The sequence below is a fragment of the Saccoglossus kowalevskii genome, chromosome 12, assembly GCF_978046115.1.
Source record: "Saccoglossus kowalevskii chromosome 12, keSacKowa6.1, whole genome shotgun sequence".
In the NCBI taxonomy this organism is placed as follows: domain Eukaryota; kingdom Metazoa; phylum Hemichordata; class Enteropneusta; family Harrimaniidae; genus Saccoglossus; species Saccoglossus kowalevskii.
The window spans coordinates 33,733,789-33,756,604 of record NC_140652.1 but is presented as its reverse complement, the minus strand read 5'-3'; the positions used below and the strand labels follow the sequence as shown (position 1 = coordinate 33,756,604).

At 35.4% G+C, this 22,816-nt stretch overlaps 2 protein-coding genes across 2 annotated transcripts; both read left to right on the top strand.

Annotated features, from left to right (window-relative positions):
• Nucleotides 1-9,436: 9,436 nt before the first annotated feature.
• On the top strand, nt 9,437-12,928 carry LOC146735750 (uncharacterized). Its single transcript, XM_085506597.1, has 4 exons — nt 9,437-9,883; nt 10,723-10,870; nt 11,023-11,158; nt 12,608-12,928. Exons 1-4 carry the CDS (start codon nt 9,444-9,446, stop codon nt 12,745-12,747), a joined length of 864 nt encoding a protein of 287 aa, XP_085362723.1. The 5' UTR covers nt 9,437-9,443; the 3' UTR covers nt 12,748-12,928.
• A 1,648-nt stretch (nt 12,929-14,576) lies between these two features.
• On the top strand, nt 14,577-16,903 carry LOC144357560 (E3 ubiquitin-protein ligase TRIM32-like). The gene has a single exon (XM_078011700.2). It carries the CDS (start codon nt 14,577-14,579, stop codon nt 16,710-16,712), a length of 2,136 nt encoding a protein of 711 aa, XP_077867826.2. The 3' UTR covers nt 16,713-16,903.
• Nucleotides 16,904-22,816: the final 5,913 nt, after the last annotated feature.

The following is a 22,816-nucleotide window of genomic DNA, read 5'->3' as shown; positions in this document are numbered from 1 at the left end:
AGTGTGCATGTTTGTTTGTTTGTTTGTGTGTGTGTGTGTGTGTGTGTGTGTGTGTGTGTGTGTGTGTGTGTGTGTGTGTGTGTGTGTGTGTGTGTGGGTGTGTGTGTGTGTGTGTGTGTGTGTGTGTTTGTGAAGCAAAGGGGGAAATAGCTGGGGCCTTCAAACTTTATCTCATATGTCTTCATGTGATTTTCGCAATGTTATATTATGATGTAAATATTCACAATAAAACCCCAAATGACAAACAGCTAGCGACTCCAAACTAGTTAGGCACATGTCTCCTGGGAGTCCCAGTTACATTTTAATGACAATAGGTCAAAGGTGAATTTCACAAACTGAACTAAGGTTACGTGACTCGCAATACATGGTTAGATATTTAATGGATTGGTCAAAGGTTAAGAACTCCATGCAAAAATTACAATCACCTAACTACTCATGTGACCCACATGACCTGGCCAGATACAACATGGTTACTTGCTAAATAATATTAAACTGCGCGTCGATCAATACTCCAGCTGTTCTGTCTTTGTGCATACTTTGAGGTATTCTCGTTATAACCTTATTATTATAAATCTTTTCCTTCAAAGGATACACCATGGGAATGCCGAAATCCAAAAAGATTAGAACAGAATCAGCGAACTTCTTTGTGTAGAGTCCGGTCAGCCCTAATGGCAGCCATGTTTGTTTTTATTATTGGAGGACGCTTACACGCGTAATCATTCCAAATTTGGAATTCGCATTTCCTAATATGGTAGGATGAAGTACCCCGTAAAATACCGCAAAATTACGGCACGCTGTAACTTATGGCGTGATTTATTTCATGACCGCATGAACCACCTAAACAAACAGGGTTCATTCGCAATTGTCACACACTAATACATATTTCATACCACATTTTCCATATATGATTCACAATCCAATAAATATTCAGTGGCTAGTTCTCAAAAACATAGAACAGTAAATTACACCTTATTCATTATAATCAAAAATATATTCACACATTCACACACAATCTACAGTAAAACTGAATGATCAAACAACAATTAACAAACTTCAATAATTTGAAAAAATTATTTATGTGAAACAAAAATGTAAATGTAACAATATACAGATTTAAACTTATGTAAATGCATATGTAACTCCGCCAATACGTGGAAACAGGTCACTAAAGTAGACTCACAATATAGGTCCTGTTTATTTGATGGACACACAGTAATTTGTCTTTAAATATGTCACAGGTTCGAGAACAGTTTTAACATGTGACTATATACATTTTATACTACACGTAATTCTGAAATGGTTCAGACGCCCAATTATAATTCGAAATATCAAATTATCAGAACCGAGAATTGTTATATATATTAATGAAGCAGAAAATGTGTGACGACAGTATAAACGAGTACAGTGTTGGAACAATTCAATTGTTGATAAATTTTCATCTTCCCTTGGCAATTACATTGTATGTGTGGCTGCTTTTTTCAACAACATAGTGGAAATGAAATATATTTATATATAAATTGAAATAACTAATCGAATCAACATACACGTCATAATGTATGTCACAGCTGTGTCATACATGACTTACAGAATGCTAAGTTAAATATTAAATAATGACAAGTGATTGCTAAATACAATTTATGATCATCGAGACATGGCAGCAACTGATAACATTAATAGTAGCCAAAAGAACCGATATATTGGTCTCTGTTTGCTCTGTTTGCTCCTACAGAATGCATTTGAATACATATCATATATGGTTAAGCATCACAATTTTGTCAGGATTTATTCTGTATGATTACCACTGCAGCAAAGTTGTGTTTCTATTATGTAACATGGTCGTTATGATCGTGCTTGGCTGTCAAGTGTCGAAACCAAAATGTATTTATATTTATCATTTTCAAGTTCATGTGCTGCAAAACACTTTTCGGTATAGTTGCCATGGACTCGTGATTACAATGCTTATCAATCTTATGTCATCTGTTGTATCCATATTTGCTGTTTGACTTTATCATTAGCAACTTTTTATAACATATATATATATTATAATATATTTATTATTTCAATTTACTGCAGTTGGAATTCTTTCACATTGACTTATTACAATGAAAATAAACTCTATTTGTTCTTGTTGAACATATTCATTTTATTCCATGACCAAACAACAGTTATTGATAACAATATCACGCCTGGTTTTCAGTTTACAAAAGTCTTCCTGCATTCAGGAGTAAGTTGTAAAATCAACGTCGAGGCCGCTGTTTATCATCCTCTGCTCAAATGTATGATAGTACATACAGCTTAGGATTAAGAATGGGTCGCGTGTATTGTCGCTGGTAATTTACATTCTTTTGTTTTTTCTTGTGAACACGGCTTTGTCAATTGTCGGTTAGCTCAAGTCCAGTTTCAGTCACGTATGATCAAGTGAAAATATCGAAATGGTAGCACATATTTCACGACAAAGTCCGTCGATTTATTGATAGGGACAGAGAGATGTACGATAGCTCGTAATGGTTCCAAGCAGTAAATATATCAGTGGTTGTGTTTGTCTGTGTTTCACCGGAACGGAGAATTTCGAGCTTGGCTATTAGTATTGTACTGTATGCTTGTATCCATGTGTTGCAGACCTGTATATAGGATAACTATATGGTTATTATGTATTAAATTATCAATAGTAAGCAGACATTTTCTGGCTATATCACACTATACTGAGTTTGTTCACAGTCCCTCAACAGTTGTTATAGTGAATATAAAAAAAAAAAAACATCAATCGTTTGTGACTTTTTGTTTTGTTTTGTGAACAATACCGAAGTACACCAATACCGATTTTTAATCGCCAAAACGTGAACTGGAGATATAATATCGCATTATGTTTTGTGGGTGATATACATACATATCAGTAAATAATTTGAACGTAAGGTACAATAGACCATTTTCCGTTCACTGCGAGAATCACGCGTTATGCGTGAAATCGAACGTAAAAACAGGACAAACAAAGGTCATAGCGTCGTAGTCGCGTCAAACATCGCGTGGGATTCGACAAACGCGAAGTATTTTGGGGAACATTTCCATGCTTAATAATGTGCTGTCCACATTTGATGATAGGCAATTTTGATTAAGTAAGGGTATTTGGAAGCAATACTCCTCTGTCGAAGATCGGCCGGTCGATGTGAGTTACGAAATAAAGAAATTCTAGTTCAAAATCAAATCGTTCGATTTTTGCGGCAGATGTTCGACGCGCGTTTTTCATACATCTCGCGAGATCTCGCAATTGTACGGAAAATCCCCTATTGACATCCGTTGGTGATTATAATTGACTTCCCTCGAGTGAACACAATATCATAGAAGTTAACAACCTTTTTTTTGTTTTGTTCGCAAACCATCAAACGTTGTCTTACAAGCAACGATGTAATTAAAAGTGGGTTTGGCGGGTTGGGGTGTGAAACATTTATTTTATTTAACACATTATGTGAGTCGTTGGGCTTACCTGTATGGTGCATATTGGGTATGTAAGTCTGTTCTAATGACATTTCAGGAATCACTTATTCAATTCAACTTGGTACAGAGATGTTCTGTTTATTGGTTGGACAAAATAATTTTCACGAGAACCTGATTGTGGCTAGCTTGTTCAAATACATGTATATTAATTATCAAATTTGCATAATCGTATCACAATTTACTGCTTTTTCACTCACTCAGATTTGTATGATGCTAAATACCTGGAATATAATTCAAACGTTGACAATCTAAGTGAAACCAATGTTTATTAACATAATTGGTTCTATTGCTACTGTCATGAATTAGTTTTTGCGTATCTGTTGATCGACTTGTTTAGCTGGTTATTCGTGAATGGCTGTGTTATGTCTGTCATCGTTTAGGCTCATGCGAGGTCCTGGACGGAACTTGACTCAGTGATTTGGAACTAATTACGATATAACCGTTGCCATCCGGACCGCTATTTCTGACAGTTGGGTATTCGCAGTTAGTAGTATAGTGAACGATTAATCAAAAGATATGACGTGTCCAGTACTTAGTGTGATTGGCTGTATGATTAAAAGCCACGCCTTAAAGTCTTTTAACTGATTTGTAATTGGTTAAGGTTTTGAAAGTGAATAAAAGAGTTTTTAGTTGGGTCAGTCTTGGGTCAGCCTTGCGATAGTCTTGGGGACTTTTCCCAAGGGCGCTGTGTCTTATAGAGTACTCGACTGACCGACTAAAGACGAGAGTATTTCGTTGTGTGCGTCTATTTGACTGTAAGGCTTAAGTGACTTTCCCGGTCCGATACCTCAAGCAGACGAGATATAGAGATCAGACGAGAATTCCCCCTGACACGTGTTGGAGAACCTCAGAAGAAGAGAAGAATTTCCCCCTGATACTACACTCAATCCATGTCATGTGACCACTTCTGTGTTCTTTGCAGCAATGTATGGTCCACATTTTAAAAACCATCTGAGCATCAGTCATCGTCTTTATCTTCCTCCTCAGTTATACTTACGCACTTAAAATGCTTTCGAACTTTCCTTAAACATTTTAATGAAAATCAGCCACACAGTATTTGATGTATTTATACTTACTCCAGTAAAAATGAAGTTTATTTTCTGTATAAGATCAATGTGTTGCCAGAATATATTATTATTGCAATATCACAAAATTAAAGAGTATTGGTCACATGCTACGAATACATACATGTCTCATATATGAAAAAAGAGGAGACTTTGGCATAATTCCTTGGATGATTCGAACACATTAATGAAACAAAGTGGGTATTTAGTGCATATCGCACTCGATGCATTTCTGTTGTCTCTGGAGTGCATTGACTTGCTAGGCGGTAATATATAACACAAATCTCTATAATAGTTTTAAACCTCATCTAAATTAAACGTTGTTGTGTATTCGTATTGGAGCTGTACCTGAACAAGACAGATTATAGATTGTGTAAACTTCAACTGATGGCTAACAGGATACACACATTTATTTAGAACGTACTATTTTTTCTATTAGTAGCACATGCTCTCAATGATAGGGATGTGTCTGTGATCAAATTAATTCATATTTTAGTGATTCATTATACCATAAATGCAATATTTCGCTTATGTGAGTAACGGTTTTTAATAATGGAAACGTGCTTTTAATATCAAGTTTTCTATTTTTGTAAGTTTCGATACATGCCCTAAAAAGTCTTGAATCTAACTAGCGGAGACACGTACCTACTTAATCACAAACAAAATAATGGCTATCATTATCCTCGTCTCCGTCTTCTATTTCACGACCTATAAATGTACTAATACGGTAATGGTCAACCAACGACCAAATATATCTGTCGTTGAATTTCAGGAATTTCAGGCTTTTCCATATTCATTATCGTCATAGCTGGAATGCGCGTCATTCCATTAGTATACAATTCAAGGAAATCCCATCACATTCCATCACATCTTTTCTTAACTCTTCTTTGCCTAAATCTTTGGCATGGAAGTGCCAACACCATTCTCACTCCTGCCACAAAAGTATACATTCATGGTATCCTGATGTATGCAATTTAATACAATTATACACAGCAAACTGTTTAATAGGATACGAAATAGTAGAAAGATTAAATGCATGTTTAAGTGGCGCTTTGATGTGATGATTTTAGCTTCGTTAGTATTGATGAGATAAAATGACAACCATGGATACCACGCATCAACCATACATTTAACTGAAAGCTGATCACTATGTCAGATTAGATTGAATGAACTGTCATTAACACTTGACCCATATTTGTTAAAATTGTCCATGGCCCCAATCACTCTTCTACCTGGTGACGAGTTTCCTGTATAACACCAAGGTTATTCTGTTTATAAAGGAAAATACTCTTTCATGTATTTTTGTATATTCAGGTTATGGTAGATAAAACACAAGCAGGTGTTACTTTAAATAATTGAATCTTCTTTGTATTTTTGTTTTTATATTCAAGTTATGGTAAATAAAACATCAGCCGGAGTTACTCAAAATAATACTCATACTGGTCTGGGATGTTTAGTTGCATGCAATCTATGAACAGGCTGCAGACATTTTATGAGTTTTCGCATATTATGCTGCACAATAATGACCACCCTCATCTTCAACTCAACAGGTATGTTTATTGTATTTTCGTTTGTATGTCCTTTGATGCATATCAAAGCTCATGCTCATTGTCTAAACAGAGTGCATAAAATGAGTTTACATTGAGATACGTATAATATTGCTTCTATTAACACTGGGTTAATGCATTGGGTTAGAAACAAACATTCAAATTTACTGTGTGTATTTATGTCCAATTTGAAAGCAAACAACAATTAACAAATAATTTCCTTTGCTATTTTCAGATTCACTCATGGGAAAAATAAACACTGATATAATCTTCTTCATCAGTTTCATCAGGATGTAAAGCTTGGGTCGTTATATGAATGGGAGTTGAATCAGTAGAGGTCTGTCATTTTCACGCTCATCAATGATGTCACCCATTTTAATTCCTCTTCTTTAATAGATACATCACAGGTATAATTGTTGGTGGTGTTCGTGTACGTGTATGCTATAAAGGTCTTGGAGGCAAAGATTGAATACATGAGTATTTGCACCATTCCTATAAACCACGCCCTCTAGCGGTAAAAACTTCTGTAGTGTAAATGGGACAGATCTTTCATATCACACAAACTGTTTTTGAGGGTTTACTTCATTTTAAAGGTAGACCGACTACACAAATAAACACAGTTGTTGATTATATTGCTTTCATTCATTCACGTTATTATTACATCACACGAGTGTCGTATTGTCGTATTGACATTCCAGACACAGGTGCTTGTGATCAACCGAGCCCTGTCGCACGCCACGATAGCCCATTAAATTGCCATTTGATAGAAACATGGCCGCACGGCCATGTCATGTAGCCCAAATAGAATATGGCTTCTGTGGCAAAATTGCATGTGTCAGCACTAGTACATGTAATTTGTACATAACACAGATCAGGAGAGACAACAATTTAATGTCCGGAATTGTCGCCTGGCACAGAAACATCTTAAAATAACTGACACAATTACACGATGATGTGTTATTGGAATAACAGTTATTTTTATTAAACCTTAGTCAGCTAAATTGTTTACACAGGTAAAGTATTACGTTTTTGAGACGAACAGACATGCAGTATACAGCTGGTGGTTTAATTACAGCGCACCGAACTGTGATTAATATGCAGTATTTGCTCGATGTGCTACAATACTTTGTAAATAGATGCATACCAGTTAAATTGCATTATTCCATGACGACAACACCTTACCGTTGAATTACATTAAATATTAACAAATATCTGTACAATCGGTAAATCATGAGCTACTAGAAGTGGTAGGGATTGGGGTTGGTTCTAGCTCATGTCAATGTCAAGTTCACGTTCAGCGGTGTGTAAACAGATGTAAACACAGTTTTGATCAGTGTATAAATATACTATAACATAATTATTGTAATAATAAAATAAAACATTATTTAGGTTTTATTCGATATAGTTCCATCCATAATGAACAATCATTTTCATTCGTACTACGTAAAAGTAAATACAAGTTGACGTCTGTTCTAATTAATAATTATTTAACCTGCAATAATTTGTGATATTTTTCGCCTTTATTACACCTTAACACACGTGTGCGAGTCAGCTGCATACCGGTATATATTGTTAACCTATAATCGTTAAAGAACATGCATGCGTCGGCAACCATTCACATTGATTATGCTTTTAATATAAATTGTAATAAAAGTAATATTTAAATATATTATTTCTCTGTATGTTGGTTCAGGTAAAGATACAATTGACGTATACTAGCGCCCTAGCATTTACACACTCGCACATTAACATTGTTTACACTGTCTACGATAAGTATAATGTATAAGAAATAGTACTAGGTAATTGTAGTTCTTGGTTTTGATATTAAGTATAAATAAGCAGGGGTTTCGGGCAAAGTATCCTATTTTAATGATATTTATGAATAAATATGCAAATTTGTTTTTATTCATATGAAAATATGCACAGATGTATGTACCAGCTGTATTTATATTCCACATCTGTAATCCTAGCATACACCGCCATAATGCGTGACGTATCACTCATATTGGTTATGCAAAGTTCGATATGTCTTGGTACTGGAAAGAACGTAAATTTCTTCTATTGATGTGTTCGATAATTGTTCTTATTGTACTTGTGATTTCTGAATACTACATGACTCCATCAGCCCCATCTATCGTCGCATATATAAATGAATATGAAAACGAGGATACTCCAACACGGGTAAGAGTAATATTTAACAATATTAATACTATAAAGTTCTCATACACTTATCTGGCGTAACCAGGTCAGGTTTGCATTCATACAGATATTAGCTTGTTAATGTGTTCATACAATATACTGAACTGTAGTTCTATTATATTGAATTCAAGCATTATGATAACGGTTTTATTTAAAGTAGTATATATGTACTATATTGTACATAATTATACCCATATGACGTTTATATATGCGGCACGGGTTACACTAGTCCACTGCGCTGCGAATACCAATTGTTTTGATGAAGTACTATATGGGTGACCTTTCAATGTATAATGTGTCTTGGTAAGGACGTGGAATATAGGGGGAATAGACCCAAATAGGATCGTGAAATAGGTTGTTATAACATAGTACACGCTCACACAATATCTTTTAAAATAGGCGAAAGCTGTTATCAATACGTATACTGCATAGAAAATAGTGATAATAGGCCTTGATAAATATTTAATATAATAATATATCCTTTCGTAATGATAGATATGAATAGTGATGGTTTTGTGTTTCTATTCATACTATTGAAAAGTGAAAGTTTGTTCTGATTCTATTGAATATTACAAAAAAAAACACCTTCTATCCTTATGTATATATATTCATCATCGCCTGACACATTACGAGAAATCACTATAAGATTTAGCTACATGAAAAAATAGGCAGATTCTTCCAATGCTTTATTATTGTACAGTCGTTGTTGGCCGCAAATGAACCATGACAGTCAAGATAATGTTCTAACAAAATGTCTGACTCACGTATTTGTAATTTCCTGTATTATTCCTGTATGTTGCAGCAACGATCGAAGCCAGTTACTAATAGTTTTGATGTAATCAATACAACAACATCCGCCATGACAGATGTTAACACAGACATCGAGATTACAATGGAAACTTCTCATCTAAAATTATCCACAACAAAGTCAAACATCACAAAATATAATCGAAATCATACAAACACACACAATTTAAGAAGATTTCTGTTGAACATTCAAAGACATAGCTCCGGTGGACAGAACAGTCAGTACAAAGGTTTTGAGAAAGCCATACTTTTAGCTCTTCTGTCCAATCGTACACTAGTGATGACACCATTTTTTCTTCATGGAGGACATGTCCGCGGTTACAGCACTGAACATATGAGACAATTTAGTGACACATTTGATGTGAGCAAGTTGAAAAAACTGTTACCTTTAGCAACTATTGAAGAATTTACAGAAAACTGTAATTCAGGTCAAACTAAAGTAGTGGCGTGGGACAGCACTGGATACAAAGGTGCTAATAAAAACACTTTCACCTCCATATTAGGAATGCCACTTCCGGGTGAGGTTATTAAAATCGATGTATTGAACATAAGCAGCCTGGAAGAGGTAGTCTTACACTCGCCATGCCTTGGGATATATAAGATGCTGGACTCTAAGTTACAGATACCAAACCAGGACGTATTACTCACCAAGATCAGAACACATCTGAAGAGGTCCGCAGTTATAAGGAATGTCACTAATGATCTTCTAACTAGTTTCTGTGGTGGTAGACCTTACTTGGCGATGCATTGGCGTAATAAGTCAGCAGAAATGCCGTAAGTTCTTGTATGTAGTAAGTTATGACGTTTACACGACCTAGAAGTTACACGATTTAAGTGTTATGAACACGGGAATTTGTTTTGATTTCTTGGTCATTATTGATATAGAAATGAATAATTGATTATGCTTAATCGTAAACATACCATTATATTCAATGTTTTTACGTATCACAGAATGATATCAAATACAATCAAATTATTATCAATTGTTGTGAATTAGACATTGAATAATGAAACTAGGAGAAGATTTGCATACAAAATAGAACACCAAAATTGGATTAGAAAGAGTGTGGTGGGGATGCACGCCTTTCTACTTATCTTTAGTTTTAGAGGATTCTTCGTACAGTATTTCAGTTTCATGAAAATAGTATATTTGGAAGAAATGATAAATAGGAAGATTGTCATAACATAAGTATACAGATTGCAGCTAAACATATTAATACAACATAAACAATCGTAACCGGTCCTGTGTTTGCGATCCATTGTTGATATTCACAGAAGTGGGGTATATGTGTCTCTATTTACAATTGCATGGGGGAATTCAAACGGATGCACCGTTTGAATTCGTACCATACCGTACACAAATTGTCTCATATGAATGAATAGACAGTGAACGTTACTATAATTAGTCAAACCGTGTTACGACATTAAATACAATCAGGTCGTATAGCTAACGGACAACCCCCAAAATAATGATATTTGTGAAATGTGCCAGTAATATGTAATACAGCAATATATACTAATACATATTCAAAATTTAAGCATAGCGTGAGGTGATGTATGATTTCACACATATACAAACACGATGTTGAATCTTAGTTATTTTTATATTGAAGATGTTTTTTCCAACACCGTGGCATTACTTGCAATGAAATAAAATCAGCATTATCAAAGGTTATGCATCACGTGACTAAAGCAGTAGCTGACGTCATGAAAAAAGATAAACTGGAGTGTTTATATGTTGCCTGTCCACAATGGTCGTTGGTAAGCTAATTTAAAATAAAAAAAAAAGATTATTTGACATATGGCATTATAAATACTCTGCTGTTGGCCACTAGATGGCGCTATGGTTTACGGGTGTACAGTGATTGTACACTCATATAAATACTGAATGAATGTGTTTGTGGTCTTTACAGGAAATTATTGAATATCTATCTGATGTTATACCACGACAGCGTATTTATACATGGAGTGATATTGTGAATGGAAATAATAATGATATATTGAAGGACTATTATTTTTCCTCATTGGTGGAGCAGGAAATATGTTACAGTACGTTAAAACTTTTAAATATTATATTTTTATTTTAAAGCGGGGGAGTCGAGTGGCATGCGTCAGGTAGCCATAGCGTGTCCTTGTTTACAAACAAGCATCTTCCCATGAGCATTTGCGTTTTAAGCGTGTGTTGTTATCGTCGTTTGGGACTGTATTCTCGCGCGTGCGCAGGTGACGACCCCTCCGCTTTAAATATACTAATTAAAAAAATGAAGAAATACAAAGCAACATACAGTTGTGTATCTGTGTATAGAATTTGGGTTTTTCTTTTACCAGTTGTACAGTACAATCTGGCATTACACTGCCACTGTAATTGCATTCAAAAAAATGTGATTGACAATTCATGATTTACTGGAGTCGTACACACGTGTCGTGTTTTTTTTTAACACAGACAGCCAGCTATGACGCATACAACGTTGTAGCTATTGCTCCTGACAATTTACTACTCATGGAGGAAAGTACACTCTATGTCTACATGTATTAACGTTGTGTTTGGAAGGTAGTATTACTTGTAGTATAACACTTTAATTGTGTTCTGTAATTAAACGTTTGCAGTCACGATAAACAAGGCAAACGTTATCTCTAATAATAAAGAAAAAAACATGTAAGGCTGCTTTTATCGTGAACGACCCTCATGAGCGAATTTAGGGGGGCCGAGGGGGCCGCGGCCCCCTATTTTTTTTAACAACCAACAGGGCTTCACGCCATCGGCGCTCGCGAACTTTTCCTTCGGCCAACTAATCGCCCCCCCTATTCCAGAATCCTAGAACCACTCCTGACCCTCTACGGAAAAAGTATTGTAATTTCTCATAATCTGGTACACGAAGCTGATTTAAAGAATCTTGGTCACGTGCAATTGAATAAAGCACAATAAACCCCCTCCCAGTTTATGCTAATCACACCGACATTTCACTCTTCGACAAATAACGTCTAAATGTAGAACGAATCTCGCTAATAAACCGTGTTCGCTGGCGAGTTCACAGACGCGAATTCGCATATTGAAATGGAAAAGTCCACGTATGGACAGAGTACGGCGTGCGTAGCTGACGGTTTGGACCCGTGCAGATCGCTGGTGAAATCGATTCATCACAACATAGAGCACACAATTTGAATACGACAACGGGGTTGACAGATGAATATATTACAAACTTTATTTTCCTTGTCAATAACACGTTGAAAATAGGTTAAATATCTACTGTTGTGTATGGACATTTTTGCCAGGCTGTTGCACGCCGCGCCACAGCGCTTGCCATTAATACAATTCATTATCTAAGCTTCGGGGTTTATGAAGATGTCATTATATTATATCTGTCGTTCACACATTATAATGTTGATTGGTCATACAAACGCTAAAACTGCCAGTTGTAGACTAGAGATTTACATCGAACCTCCGTATTTATATTTGTCAATGCTTAAATAAATATTCATATTTTATTTAATTTGCAGGGTCTTCGATCTTCTTGTCTGCTGGATCGTCGAACTGGTCTATTTTCGTAAAAAATGAGAGAGATATAGAACGAAAGACTACGATGCTCATCAATAAACTCCCTGGTATTCCACAATACAACATTACATTGCTTTTATAAAGTTGACTGGATTTATTGTATCTAAGTGCTATTTTTGTGTGTCAGTAAAGAGAGTGAGTTAAAAAAAGGAGTGACTCTCTTTAGTTCTGGGCTGTTTAATCCCTTAGGAACCAGACGTTCTCTTTGTTCATTGAATATGTTTATCCACGTACTTTACAACGAATACAACATTTAAACTACACCGTTTGTCACGTAGTCTATGGATCGTAATTATGAGAAACGTATACGAGCAAGTTTTATTTATTTATTTATTTATTTATTTATTTATTTATTTATTTATTTATTTATTTATTTATTTATTTATTTATTTATTTATTTATTTTTTTATTTATTTATTTATTTATTTATTTATTTATTTATCCCTGTATTAAACGAATTGTGTAATTTTAAATTGGTTATGAGCCTACACACGAGGATATTTAAAAAAAAAATATTATTATTATTATTGAGCATTTTGAAGTTAATATTTAATCCGACACCGTTATATAATATATCACCTTTTTTGCAATGCACTGAGCATTCAACGTTTTTATGATCATAATGGAGGGCAGTCATGTTTATTTTGATGTTGGGAACCGTTATGTTAGTCTTTTCTTCGAAAACGGACCTAACTACAGAGGGCGTGCTACACAGACCGATGTTATGTGCTGTGTGATTGTTCAAAACAACCAAACAACACTAAGTTCTTAGCATATGCCACCATATGAGTACATACATGCTGCGTTCTTGAGTAGCCTAACATGTTTTAATGACCTTGGTTTCATTACAATTTTAGTACCTTGAAATAGTTATCAGAAGGGTGAAGGGTCATTTCCCGATATGTCAATTATTTTTATACCAAAAATATCGCATATCATAACACCGAGCACTGCCATTATTGAAACGTCGCTTTTCATTGGTCAATCATTACTAGGTGCACTATTATGTAAATATAATGAGTCTGTACTGGCCAATCACATTCCTCTACGGTTTGTGTAAGTATAAATTTGTACACATGCTTCGTGCATTGTTCACATAACATTTGCATAGCAATGCGTGATAAACTTATGAATATATATGACTACATTTTAAACGTGCCAAGAAAAGTGTATTTTTTTCAGTTTATGTCCACTCCGTTTAACCATCATTATTTCCATGCAACTTTGAGTGTTTTCACAACTAGCTGCATTCAAGCTCATCAACACAAATTAACACTAGTATTTGCATATTTGCATTTATCGGGACAATGTTGAAAATGCTTCTTTATCACGGATGGAATTCGTCAATTTATTGCAATCATCCTCCTAGCTATGTTATTTAAATAATAATAAATCCCCCCAGAAAGGTCTATAGCAAGATACCGTTTGAGGTGAAGCTGAACATATCGTCGAATCTAGACCCTTCCGAGTCTCCGAATCCAATATGAAGCTGTTGGGGATCATTCACTGCCAGAATTGAAGAAATTTACTTAAATTTGGATAATCTTTGTTAAATTCATCTGTGATAACAGGTTTATGTTATCCTATGCTAATGTGAAGCTGTGACGTCATATACATTTCTGATAGCGGTGATTTATGATTCGAAATGATGGTTACTGTGTCGCCCTTTTTCCTCTAATTAGTATGATGTGAGTATGTGTGGAATAACATTATACTAATAATCAAAACGAGTCCGGTTATCTTTTTACTTATGACTTGTTACCGTCGACAAAATCAAAGGAGACTGTGACAACAAAAGCTCATCACGTGACATTGTTGAATGTATTGTACTAGACGTGTATGCCTTCACTACCGCGTATAAACTAAACAAACACTGGACTGCACTGGGTGGACCAGCACTGTATTTAAACCATGGCTTCACAAATTGTTGAGACTGAGCAGATTGATGACACGTTGTTGACATGTGCAATCTGTTTGGAGCACTACAAAAATCCTAAACTGTTGCCTTGTCAACACTCCTATTGCGAGCAGTGTTTGGTTACATGGATGGAACAACATGGCGGTCTAGACTGTCCTAATTGTCGATGTAGTCATTCTATTGAAAGCGTTGAACAACTACCGCCAAGTACTATGATAACCTCCGTGGTTGAGATACTCAAAGAACAGCAACATGGTGACACGTGTCATGGTTGTCAGGGAAACGTCTCAACACACAACTGTGCGGACTGTGTTATGAATTTTTGTAATGCGTGCATAAATGTGCACAATAAAATGCCATTGACACAACACCACGGTGTCATGGAGATCGCAGACATTGAAAAGGTAAATGAAAAAAACGTATTAGCATTCACATCCGAAGTTTACTGCACATTGCATAAAGACAAATTGGTTGAACTTTACTGTAATGCATGTAAGGCAACAATATGTCATATATGCCTGCGATCAGAACATAGAAGGCACGATGTGATTGATTTACAAAGCGCGGCAGACGTTTTCAAAGCTTTGGCGTCAAATCATATCGACATTTTGAGAGAGAGAGTGCAAGCAGCCGAGAAGAGCAATACAGATTTATTGGTTCACTCAAAAGAGTTAGCGGACCAACGTGCACAACAAGAATCACAGTTAAAGACACACACAGAAGCCACAATAGAACAAGTAACTGGTCTGATTAAACAACAAGAGAGCGATTTACTAGCTGAATTGTGTTCACGTTTTGATTCAATTGACGCAGACATCAACGAAAAAATGAGTATCAACGATTCTACAAAACAGCAATTAAGTAGCACAATAATGTTCTCTGAAAATATGTTAAAATATTGCAATGCTGCACAGCTGATGAAATCAAGTAAACAGACAACAGATCAACTGGAAGCCATGGCAACACTGGATGTAAAGGGGGACATTAGACATAACACCCTGCCGGATATTGTTCATGGTACTATTGTATTGACTGGCGTCTTAGGAAAATTACCACAAATAAACAATGCGTTTCTCTCTGATGTCAAGGAGCCGCTAATACCAATCATTGATGGGGATGGCGACCAAGCTGCCCTGCCAGGAGATTGTAATGGCAAAACAAATACAGAGGATGATAATGATGAAGTAATACAAGACAAAATGTCGGCCAATCGGGCTAAATCTCCACCAGGAATTGCTGTTCAGCAACTAAAAGGAAGTACGTCGCACAGCATTGACTTAAACGTCAAAATGGAACTAGAGAGGGAACTAGGTGTTCATGGAAGCACAATTGGTAGTTTTAAAAAACCAATTGGATTGGCTATTGATACAAATGGTTACATTGTGGTTGCCGATCATGGTAACCATAGAGTCCAGGTCATTGACTTGTACGGTAGACCAAAACGACAGGTACAATTCACAGGGTATAGTAAAACAGTCTATCCCATTGACATAGCAGTATCATTGCAAAATAGATATTTCATAACAGATGGCAGTGATGAAACATCAGTTGGTAATAACCAGGTGATTGTATGTGATCAGTTTGGGAAGGTTATACAATGTTTTGGCGAGGAATTAAAAAACCCTTGGGGTATTGCTATCAATCACAATAATGGCATTGTGTACGTGGTAGATAGGGGTGCTCACTGTATCAGATTATACCACTTATATGATTTCAAATATGACATGTCGTTTGGAAGAAAGGGTGATGGCTCCTGTAAATTTAACGACCCCACATTCATAACTATAAATTCCAAAGGGAATGTAATAGTATCAAACACCGGCTGTAAAAATATAATGATTTTCAGTTTTGATGGCGTGTTTTTATTTCGTCTCATGGGATCTCACATTAAAGGGTCGTGTTCACTTATTGCAAATGGAGTAACTGTTGACCAGCTTGATAATATTTATATATGTGAAAACAGTCGAATTGTAGTATATAATAGTGAAGGTAAATTTGTAGTTATTATTTGTTCAAATTGGGGAAACTTAAGATACCCAAGAGGCATACTTATTATTAATGGTAAAATTGCAGTCACAGATGAGAATTATGTGAAGATATTTTCTCCACCATATAAATTAACAAAATAACGAATATGTTAAAACAGTGCGTTGGGGCGAAACTCTGAGCGAGTCTGTTAACAGTGACGAGGCGCATTTGCCAAGTTGCGAGTTCGAATTTCGTGTTTCAGTTGCTCGTATACGTGCCTGTATACCTGTATACCTGTTCGATTAGTTTCATAATTATTAGATGTTGCAGTTGGTTAAATTCTGCGAGATTTATAATAAATAAGGTATTTACTTAGAACAATATATATTTGTTTTAGTACTATTACTAATAATGGAATTTTTCTTGAAACGTCTATTTCTAAGAATAACTAAAAGTGAACTGCCTATTATCAACTACCACTTTCAATCAATTATAAAAACCTTGCCATATTTCTGATTCAAAACATATCAGATTGTGTGACATTTCATTGTAATGTAGAATTTATAATATAACCTCATTTCCGAACATGAACAAGTAGAGAAACAAACATATCGGGAAAGGACATTACTTACTCTATAGATGACTAAGATACATAGTTATGTTATAGTTCTTCTCTGAGTTATGTACACTTTTTAATTATTTCGGTTAATGGAAACTTTTCAAAATCAGTAATTATTGATTTGTGTGTAGGTGTATGTTTTTAATGTTTGTATTTTACTGAGTAGCCCGTTTTACAAATACTCGGATAATGCTCGGATACACTCTATGCACTGTCATACTAAGAGTTTGGTCTATTTCCAGAACAATGAAACACATTTGGGAATTTGGTAAATAGTGTGGGCACGATCACTGTGGTGGGTTGGTTTTGGCTGATACAAGCGTTCGCTGAATATTCGGTGTATTAGTTACCTTTCGAAGTCAACCGTTTTTTTTGTTTTGTTTTTTTGTTTTTTTTTTATATATTTTTTTTCTTGGGTAAACATTCACTCACTAATTATAAGAGTTAAAATGATGGATTTGTTCGTTGACATAAAATTCATTGTACTCAATTCATATTTGTAATTTGGTTTGACCCTACAATGTGTTACATATACATATAAGCAATATATAGTGTTTCATTTATTAGCAACTTGATTTTTTTTATGGTTTTACTTATTACTCATTTATTTTCTCCAGTTATTGTATTCATACATCGCATAATTATTAATTCGGTAATCTTGTTTCACTGCATTAATCTTTTGTTGCATGTGATTGCTAATTCAGTGTTAGATATGATTCCACACGGGAATGCGGTTATGAGGCAACTACATTATGATGTACTTATTAAAATAGTCTGTCATCGACAGAGACTTTGAAATAAAACATGTTTCTATGTCTACCAGCCGTCAATATCATGCTTTGAATCTTGCTCGCTTTGACATTCACTTGACCAAATAATGGTTAAAAGGCGGTGGTCGTCGCGCCGCGCATGTGCGACATTTGTGGGCACTATTAAACTACCGCCGATGACCCTTCGTTACTTTTCAATCACCAAACAAATCACCTAATTAAAGCTTTGTAACCTCTCAATTTGTCTTCGTTAGTCTCAGTAGTCTGCTCAACAGTCAAAGTCGACACCTTATCAGACCCATATCTCGCGCATGCGAGGCGCGACGACAACCTCCCTTTAAATCTGTAATTCACAGTGTCAAGTAATCCATATGATGAAAAAAAGAACTGCGCATTGATAGATTGATATGCACTTTCCCATTGTGCGGGTTTTCAACAATTGCCAAGTCGAAATCAAACCGCCTTGCGGGAGTACTGTTATGCGCACTTCAGTCTGTGGTACCGCATCAACCTCGGAAATTTGGATTAAAATGCGCCCTCAACGTCTCCGACGAGCAATTTCCAACATCAACGTTACAACCCTGCACTGGCCACCAAACCAATTTACAAACAACTGTTAAAAGTAGACATTAGTATCGCAATTTTGACTGTAATCATCTTGGTTGTCATCTAAATCAAGTTAGTGAAAAACCTCGAGAGAATGTGATTTTCGACAAAATCATCATAACTAATTTGTGTGAATATGAGATCCCGAGATTGCGACTCGAAACTATGAGCTGGCTGGGTTACTAATCATTTATGATCCAAGGTGTTTAATGATATACACGTTATATTAAAATATGAAGCATTCCATAATCCACAACGTTTCTTTCCAATTACTGCGTGCATCTTAAAGGCAAGCCGTTGGTCGCACTGTATATCAAATCGTTATTCCACACACATAACTTTATTATAATAGTAACTTAAAAACATACCGCAATAAAATTATCTGTGCAATCAGATATTCTGTAACAGACAGTTTATCGTAGTCGTGCCATTAGTCTGAAAAGATATGACCTTTAAACCTGGCACAATTATATGAAATTTATGATTTTTAATTTTACATCTAATCAGTGTATTCAGAACACCATACACTATTCAGTCCGAATTATTACCAAAACCAAAACCGTCCTGCAAACGACATTACACATTGATACCTTTTAAAACATACCCACCTGCTAGTTGTAAACCACAGCATACTGTAAAACACGTCATTTTAGCTAACCTGTAATTTCGCTAATTCAAGATGTCGCTAATTTAGAATAAAGTATATTATCACAATGAGATTGTTGGCATTTTAGCTAAATTAAGAATTTGTTAATTCATGTATTGAACCAAATTCGCTAAAATGGCATGTAGCTATTTCAATGTGTTTTACAGTATTTTCCCAAAAGATGTAATGTACTCATATCAACCGGGCTGGAGTTATCCGCGAATTTGCTTACGAACTTAGCAAACTATTATGCAACATAATAAATACATTTTACGCATAGGTGCCTGTCTCATCACTGATAAGGCGCTATGCTAATCGTCCAATCCCCAAATCTATATCACTGGTAATTGACGCTCTGGCAGACATTTTTGTCATTACGAGTTGGATTCTTCGGGGGTATCCCCACAAAATTCGTTGGCAAGCAATTTAAAGGCACGGTGATATGTCAACAACTCACTGTTCAAATTGGCATCACCATTGTATCTCGTTAAAAAAGAAAAAGAAATGTACAGGACGTGAGCAACTGGTGTGAAGGTAACAGTCTCAACAAAATATATGGGTTAATTACGACTTGCTAAACACTATCCAAAACTGATTTTAACAATTTGACTATAGGCTACAGACAGTTCTCTAAATGGAATAAAAAAGGAAACATCCTCTACCACAGCCATGCGTGTTACCATGAAATGTTGCGAATGATTATAGGTAGATAGTCATAGCTCTGGCAACATCACATACTGTCAAAAACATTTTTGGAATTTATCCAAATAAAATTTAGAACATGAAAATATTTAATGTGTGAAAGAACAATTTACCTGCCAGTACAAACAAGTTCATGTAAATATTAAATTTGGTCATAATTACAAAGGAGTAGAAAACTCTGTGAGCTTGCCTGTAATATGCTTCCATGTATGGACAGAACTGTTATCCATACACAAGCATCGGCACATAGCTTATCAAAGTTTGGAAATATAAATCAGCAAATTTTGTCTGTATAAGAGCTTAAGTGTAATTTTTGAGGAAAAAAAATCATATAAAATGTTTACTAATAAACAATGGAGTAATGCAGTGGCTTAATTGAACAGTGGTACAATTTAAATGATACATTCATGTAGCACTGTACATTCACGAATCCTTGTCTTTTACCCGTATTAACACATTCAAAATTATGCACTGTGAATCGATCTTTGTGGAAGCCTGCATCACCAACAAAAAGATTATCATAGGCGTTAAGTACCGTACACCTAACACCCCATATCATGAATATTTTGACAGTTTGGAGCTATGTCTACACCAGTTGTCAGCCAAGGCTATTGATTCTATTATACTTGGCGACGTGAACATTGACACGTCTGTTGATTCCCCACCTGCCACTCACTACAACACTATTCTCAATTCGTACAATTTTTTCCAAATCATCAACACACCTACTAGGGTCACTGATACATCTAGTACTGCAATTATTCACGTTCTTACGAATGCCTCCGGCTATTTTATACAAAGTGGTACTATTCACACAAATATTAGCGACCATTTTCCCGTTTTTTGTAATTTTGAAAATTTTCAGCACGCTTTTAAAAAAGAGGATATGGTCTTGAAGTATGACTATACTAATTTCAACCAATCCATGTTTATTGCAGACTTGGACGAGATATCTTGGCAGCCAGTGTATGATCACTCCTACCCTAATGATGCATATAATACACTTTATGACTTATTTTATACGGTTTTGTGTAAGCATTTGCAGGTCAAATTAAACAAAAGGAAATTAAAACATCCATCTAAACCATGGTTGTCAAAAGGTATAATTAAATCAGTCCAAACCAAACACAAATTATTTGCCAAGATGAAAAAAAATCCTGGCAACTTTGAAAAACAAACGGAATATAGAACATATAGAAACCTTTTGACTAAACTCCTCAAGTCAGCAAAGAAACGCTATTATTCAAATAAATTCAAGTCCGCGCATGGCAATACTAACACAACTTGGCGAGTAATAAATAATATTTTAAATAAATCAACTAAAACATCACCACGTACTTTAAATTCATTTAGTCAGTTGCCCTGTGAAAAAATCCTGACAGAAACAACAGATATTGTTGAAGAGTTTAACCATTTTTTCACCAATATCGGATCAAAACTCGGGGATAACATTACTGCCCCGGTCGACTTTACTGAATATTTAACTGGCAATTATCGTGACTCTTTTTATTTTCGTCCTGTGAATGAGAGCGATATATTCAATGACATCACTGCCCTAGATCCTGGAAAATCAGTAGGACATGATGGTGTCCCCCCTAAAATTGTCAAGCATGCTAGCCATATCATTTCTCACCCCCTTGCCCACATTATCAATTGTTCAATTCGCCAAGGTATATTTCCTAATGCTCTTAAAATAGCGAAGGTCATTCCCATTTATAAAAAAGGTTCCGCAAATGATGTCAACAACTACCGCCCAATATCCATTCTACCTATATTTAGCAAAGTATGCGAATCAATCGTTAATAAGCAATTAATTACATATCTTGAGAAAAAATCCATACTCATTGATACTCAATTTGGCTTCCGTAAAAACACAGTACAAAACTTGCCTTGGCTGACTTGGTGTCCGACATAGCCGACAAACTGGACCTCGGCCATATCACCTTTGGTATTTTTATCGATCTCAAAAAAAGCCTTTGACACCATTAATCATGAAATACTGTGCTGCAAACTAGAACATTATGGTATTAGAGGTCTTCCTCTATTATGGTTTAAAAACTACTTTTGTAATCGCCAACAATTTGTATGTATTGAAAACACTTCATCTTTGCCACGATCTATTACCTGCGGGGTTCCGCAAGGGTCGATTCTCGGTCCAATCTTATTTTTAATATATATTAATGTTATAGCCAACTCTACCAATTCCTTTCATTTTCGACTCTTTGCAGATGATACTAACCTATTTAAATTTATTCAAAACAATAAAATCAATCTCTCAGAAATTGATAATGATTTTCAAAGGGTTCGTGAATGGTGCAGTGCTAACAAACTTACTATTAATTCTGAAAAAACAAATTACATGATAATTAAACCACCACAACGATCGGTCACTACTGAGGGCAGCCAGGAAATTAACGGGTCATCGATAGAGGGCGTATATGTTGTCAATTACCTTTGCGTCTCCATTGACCAGAATATGTCATGGAAAGCCCACATTGATAAAATTTGCAAAGTTATCGCACCAAAAATTGGATTAATTTCACAACTACGTCATTTTGTACCTAGGAATATCCTAATTCTCTTATACAATTCTTTAATTCTACCACATATTACATATTGCCTGGAAATCTGGGGAAATACATATGCTACTCTACTGCAACCAATATATCTCTTACAGAAAAATATAGTACGCCTCATCACTTTCTCTGATTCGTATTCCCATGCTGCTCCTCTTTTCAAAAAACTAAGAATACTAGACATTTTTTCACTCAGCAAGTTACAAACCAGTTTATTTGTCTTTGATCTCAGCAATAAATATTTTGTACATATTTACAACTATTTGGATCCTTTGTCCCATAATTATCAAACCCGTTTAGCATGTAGCTTGAACTACTATACTCCAAAGCTGAATCTTACACTCAA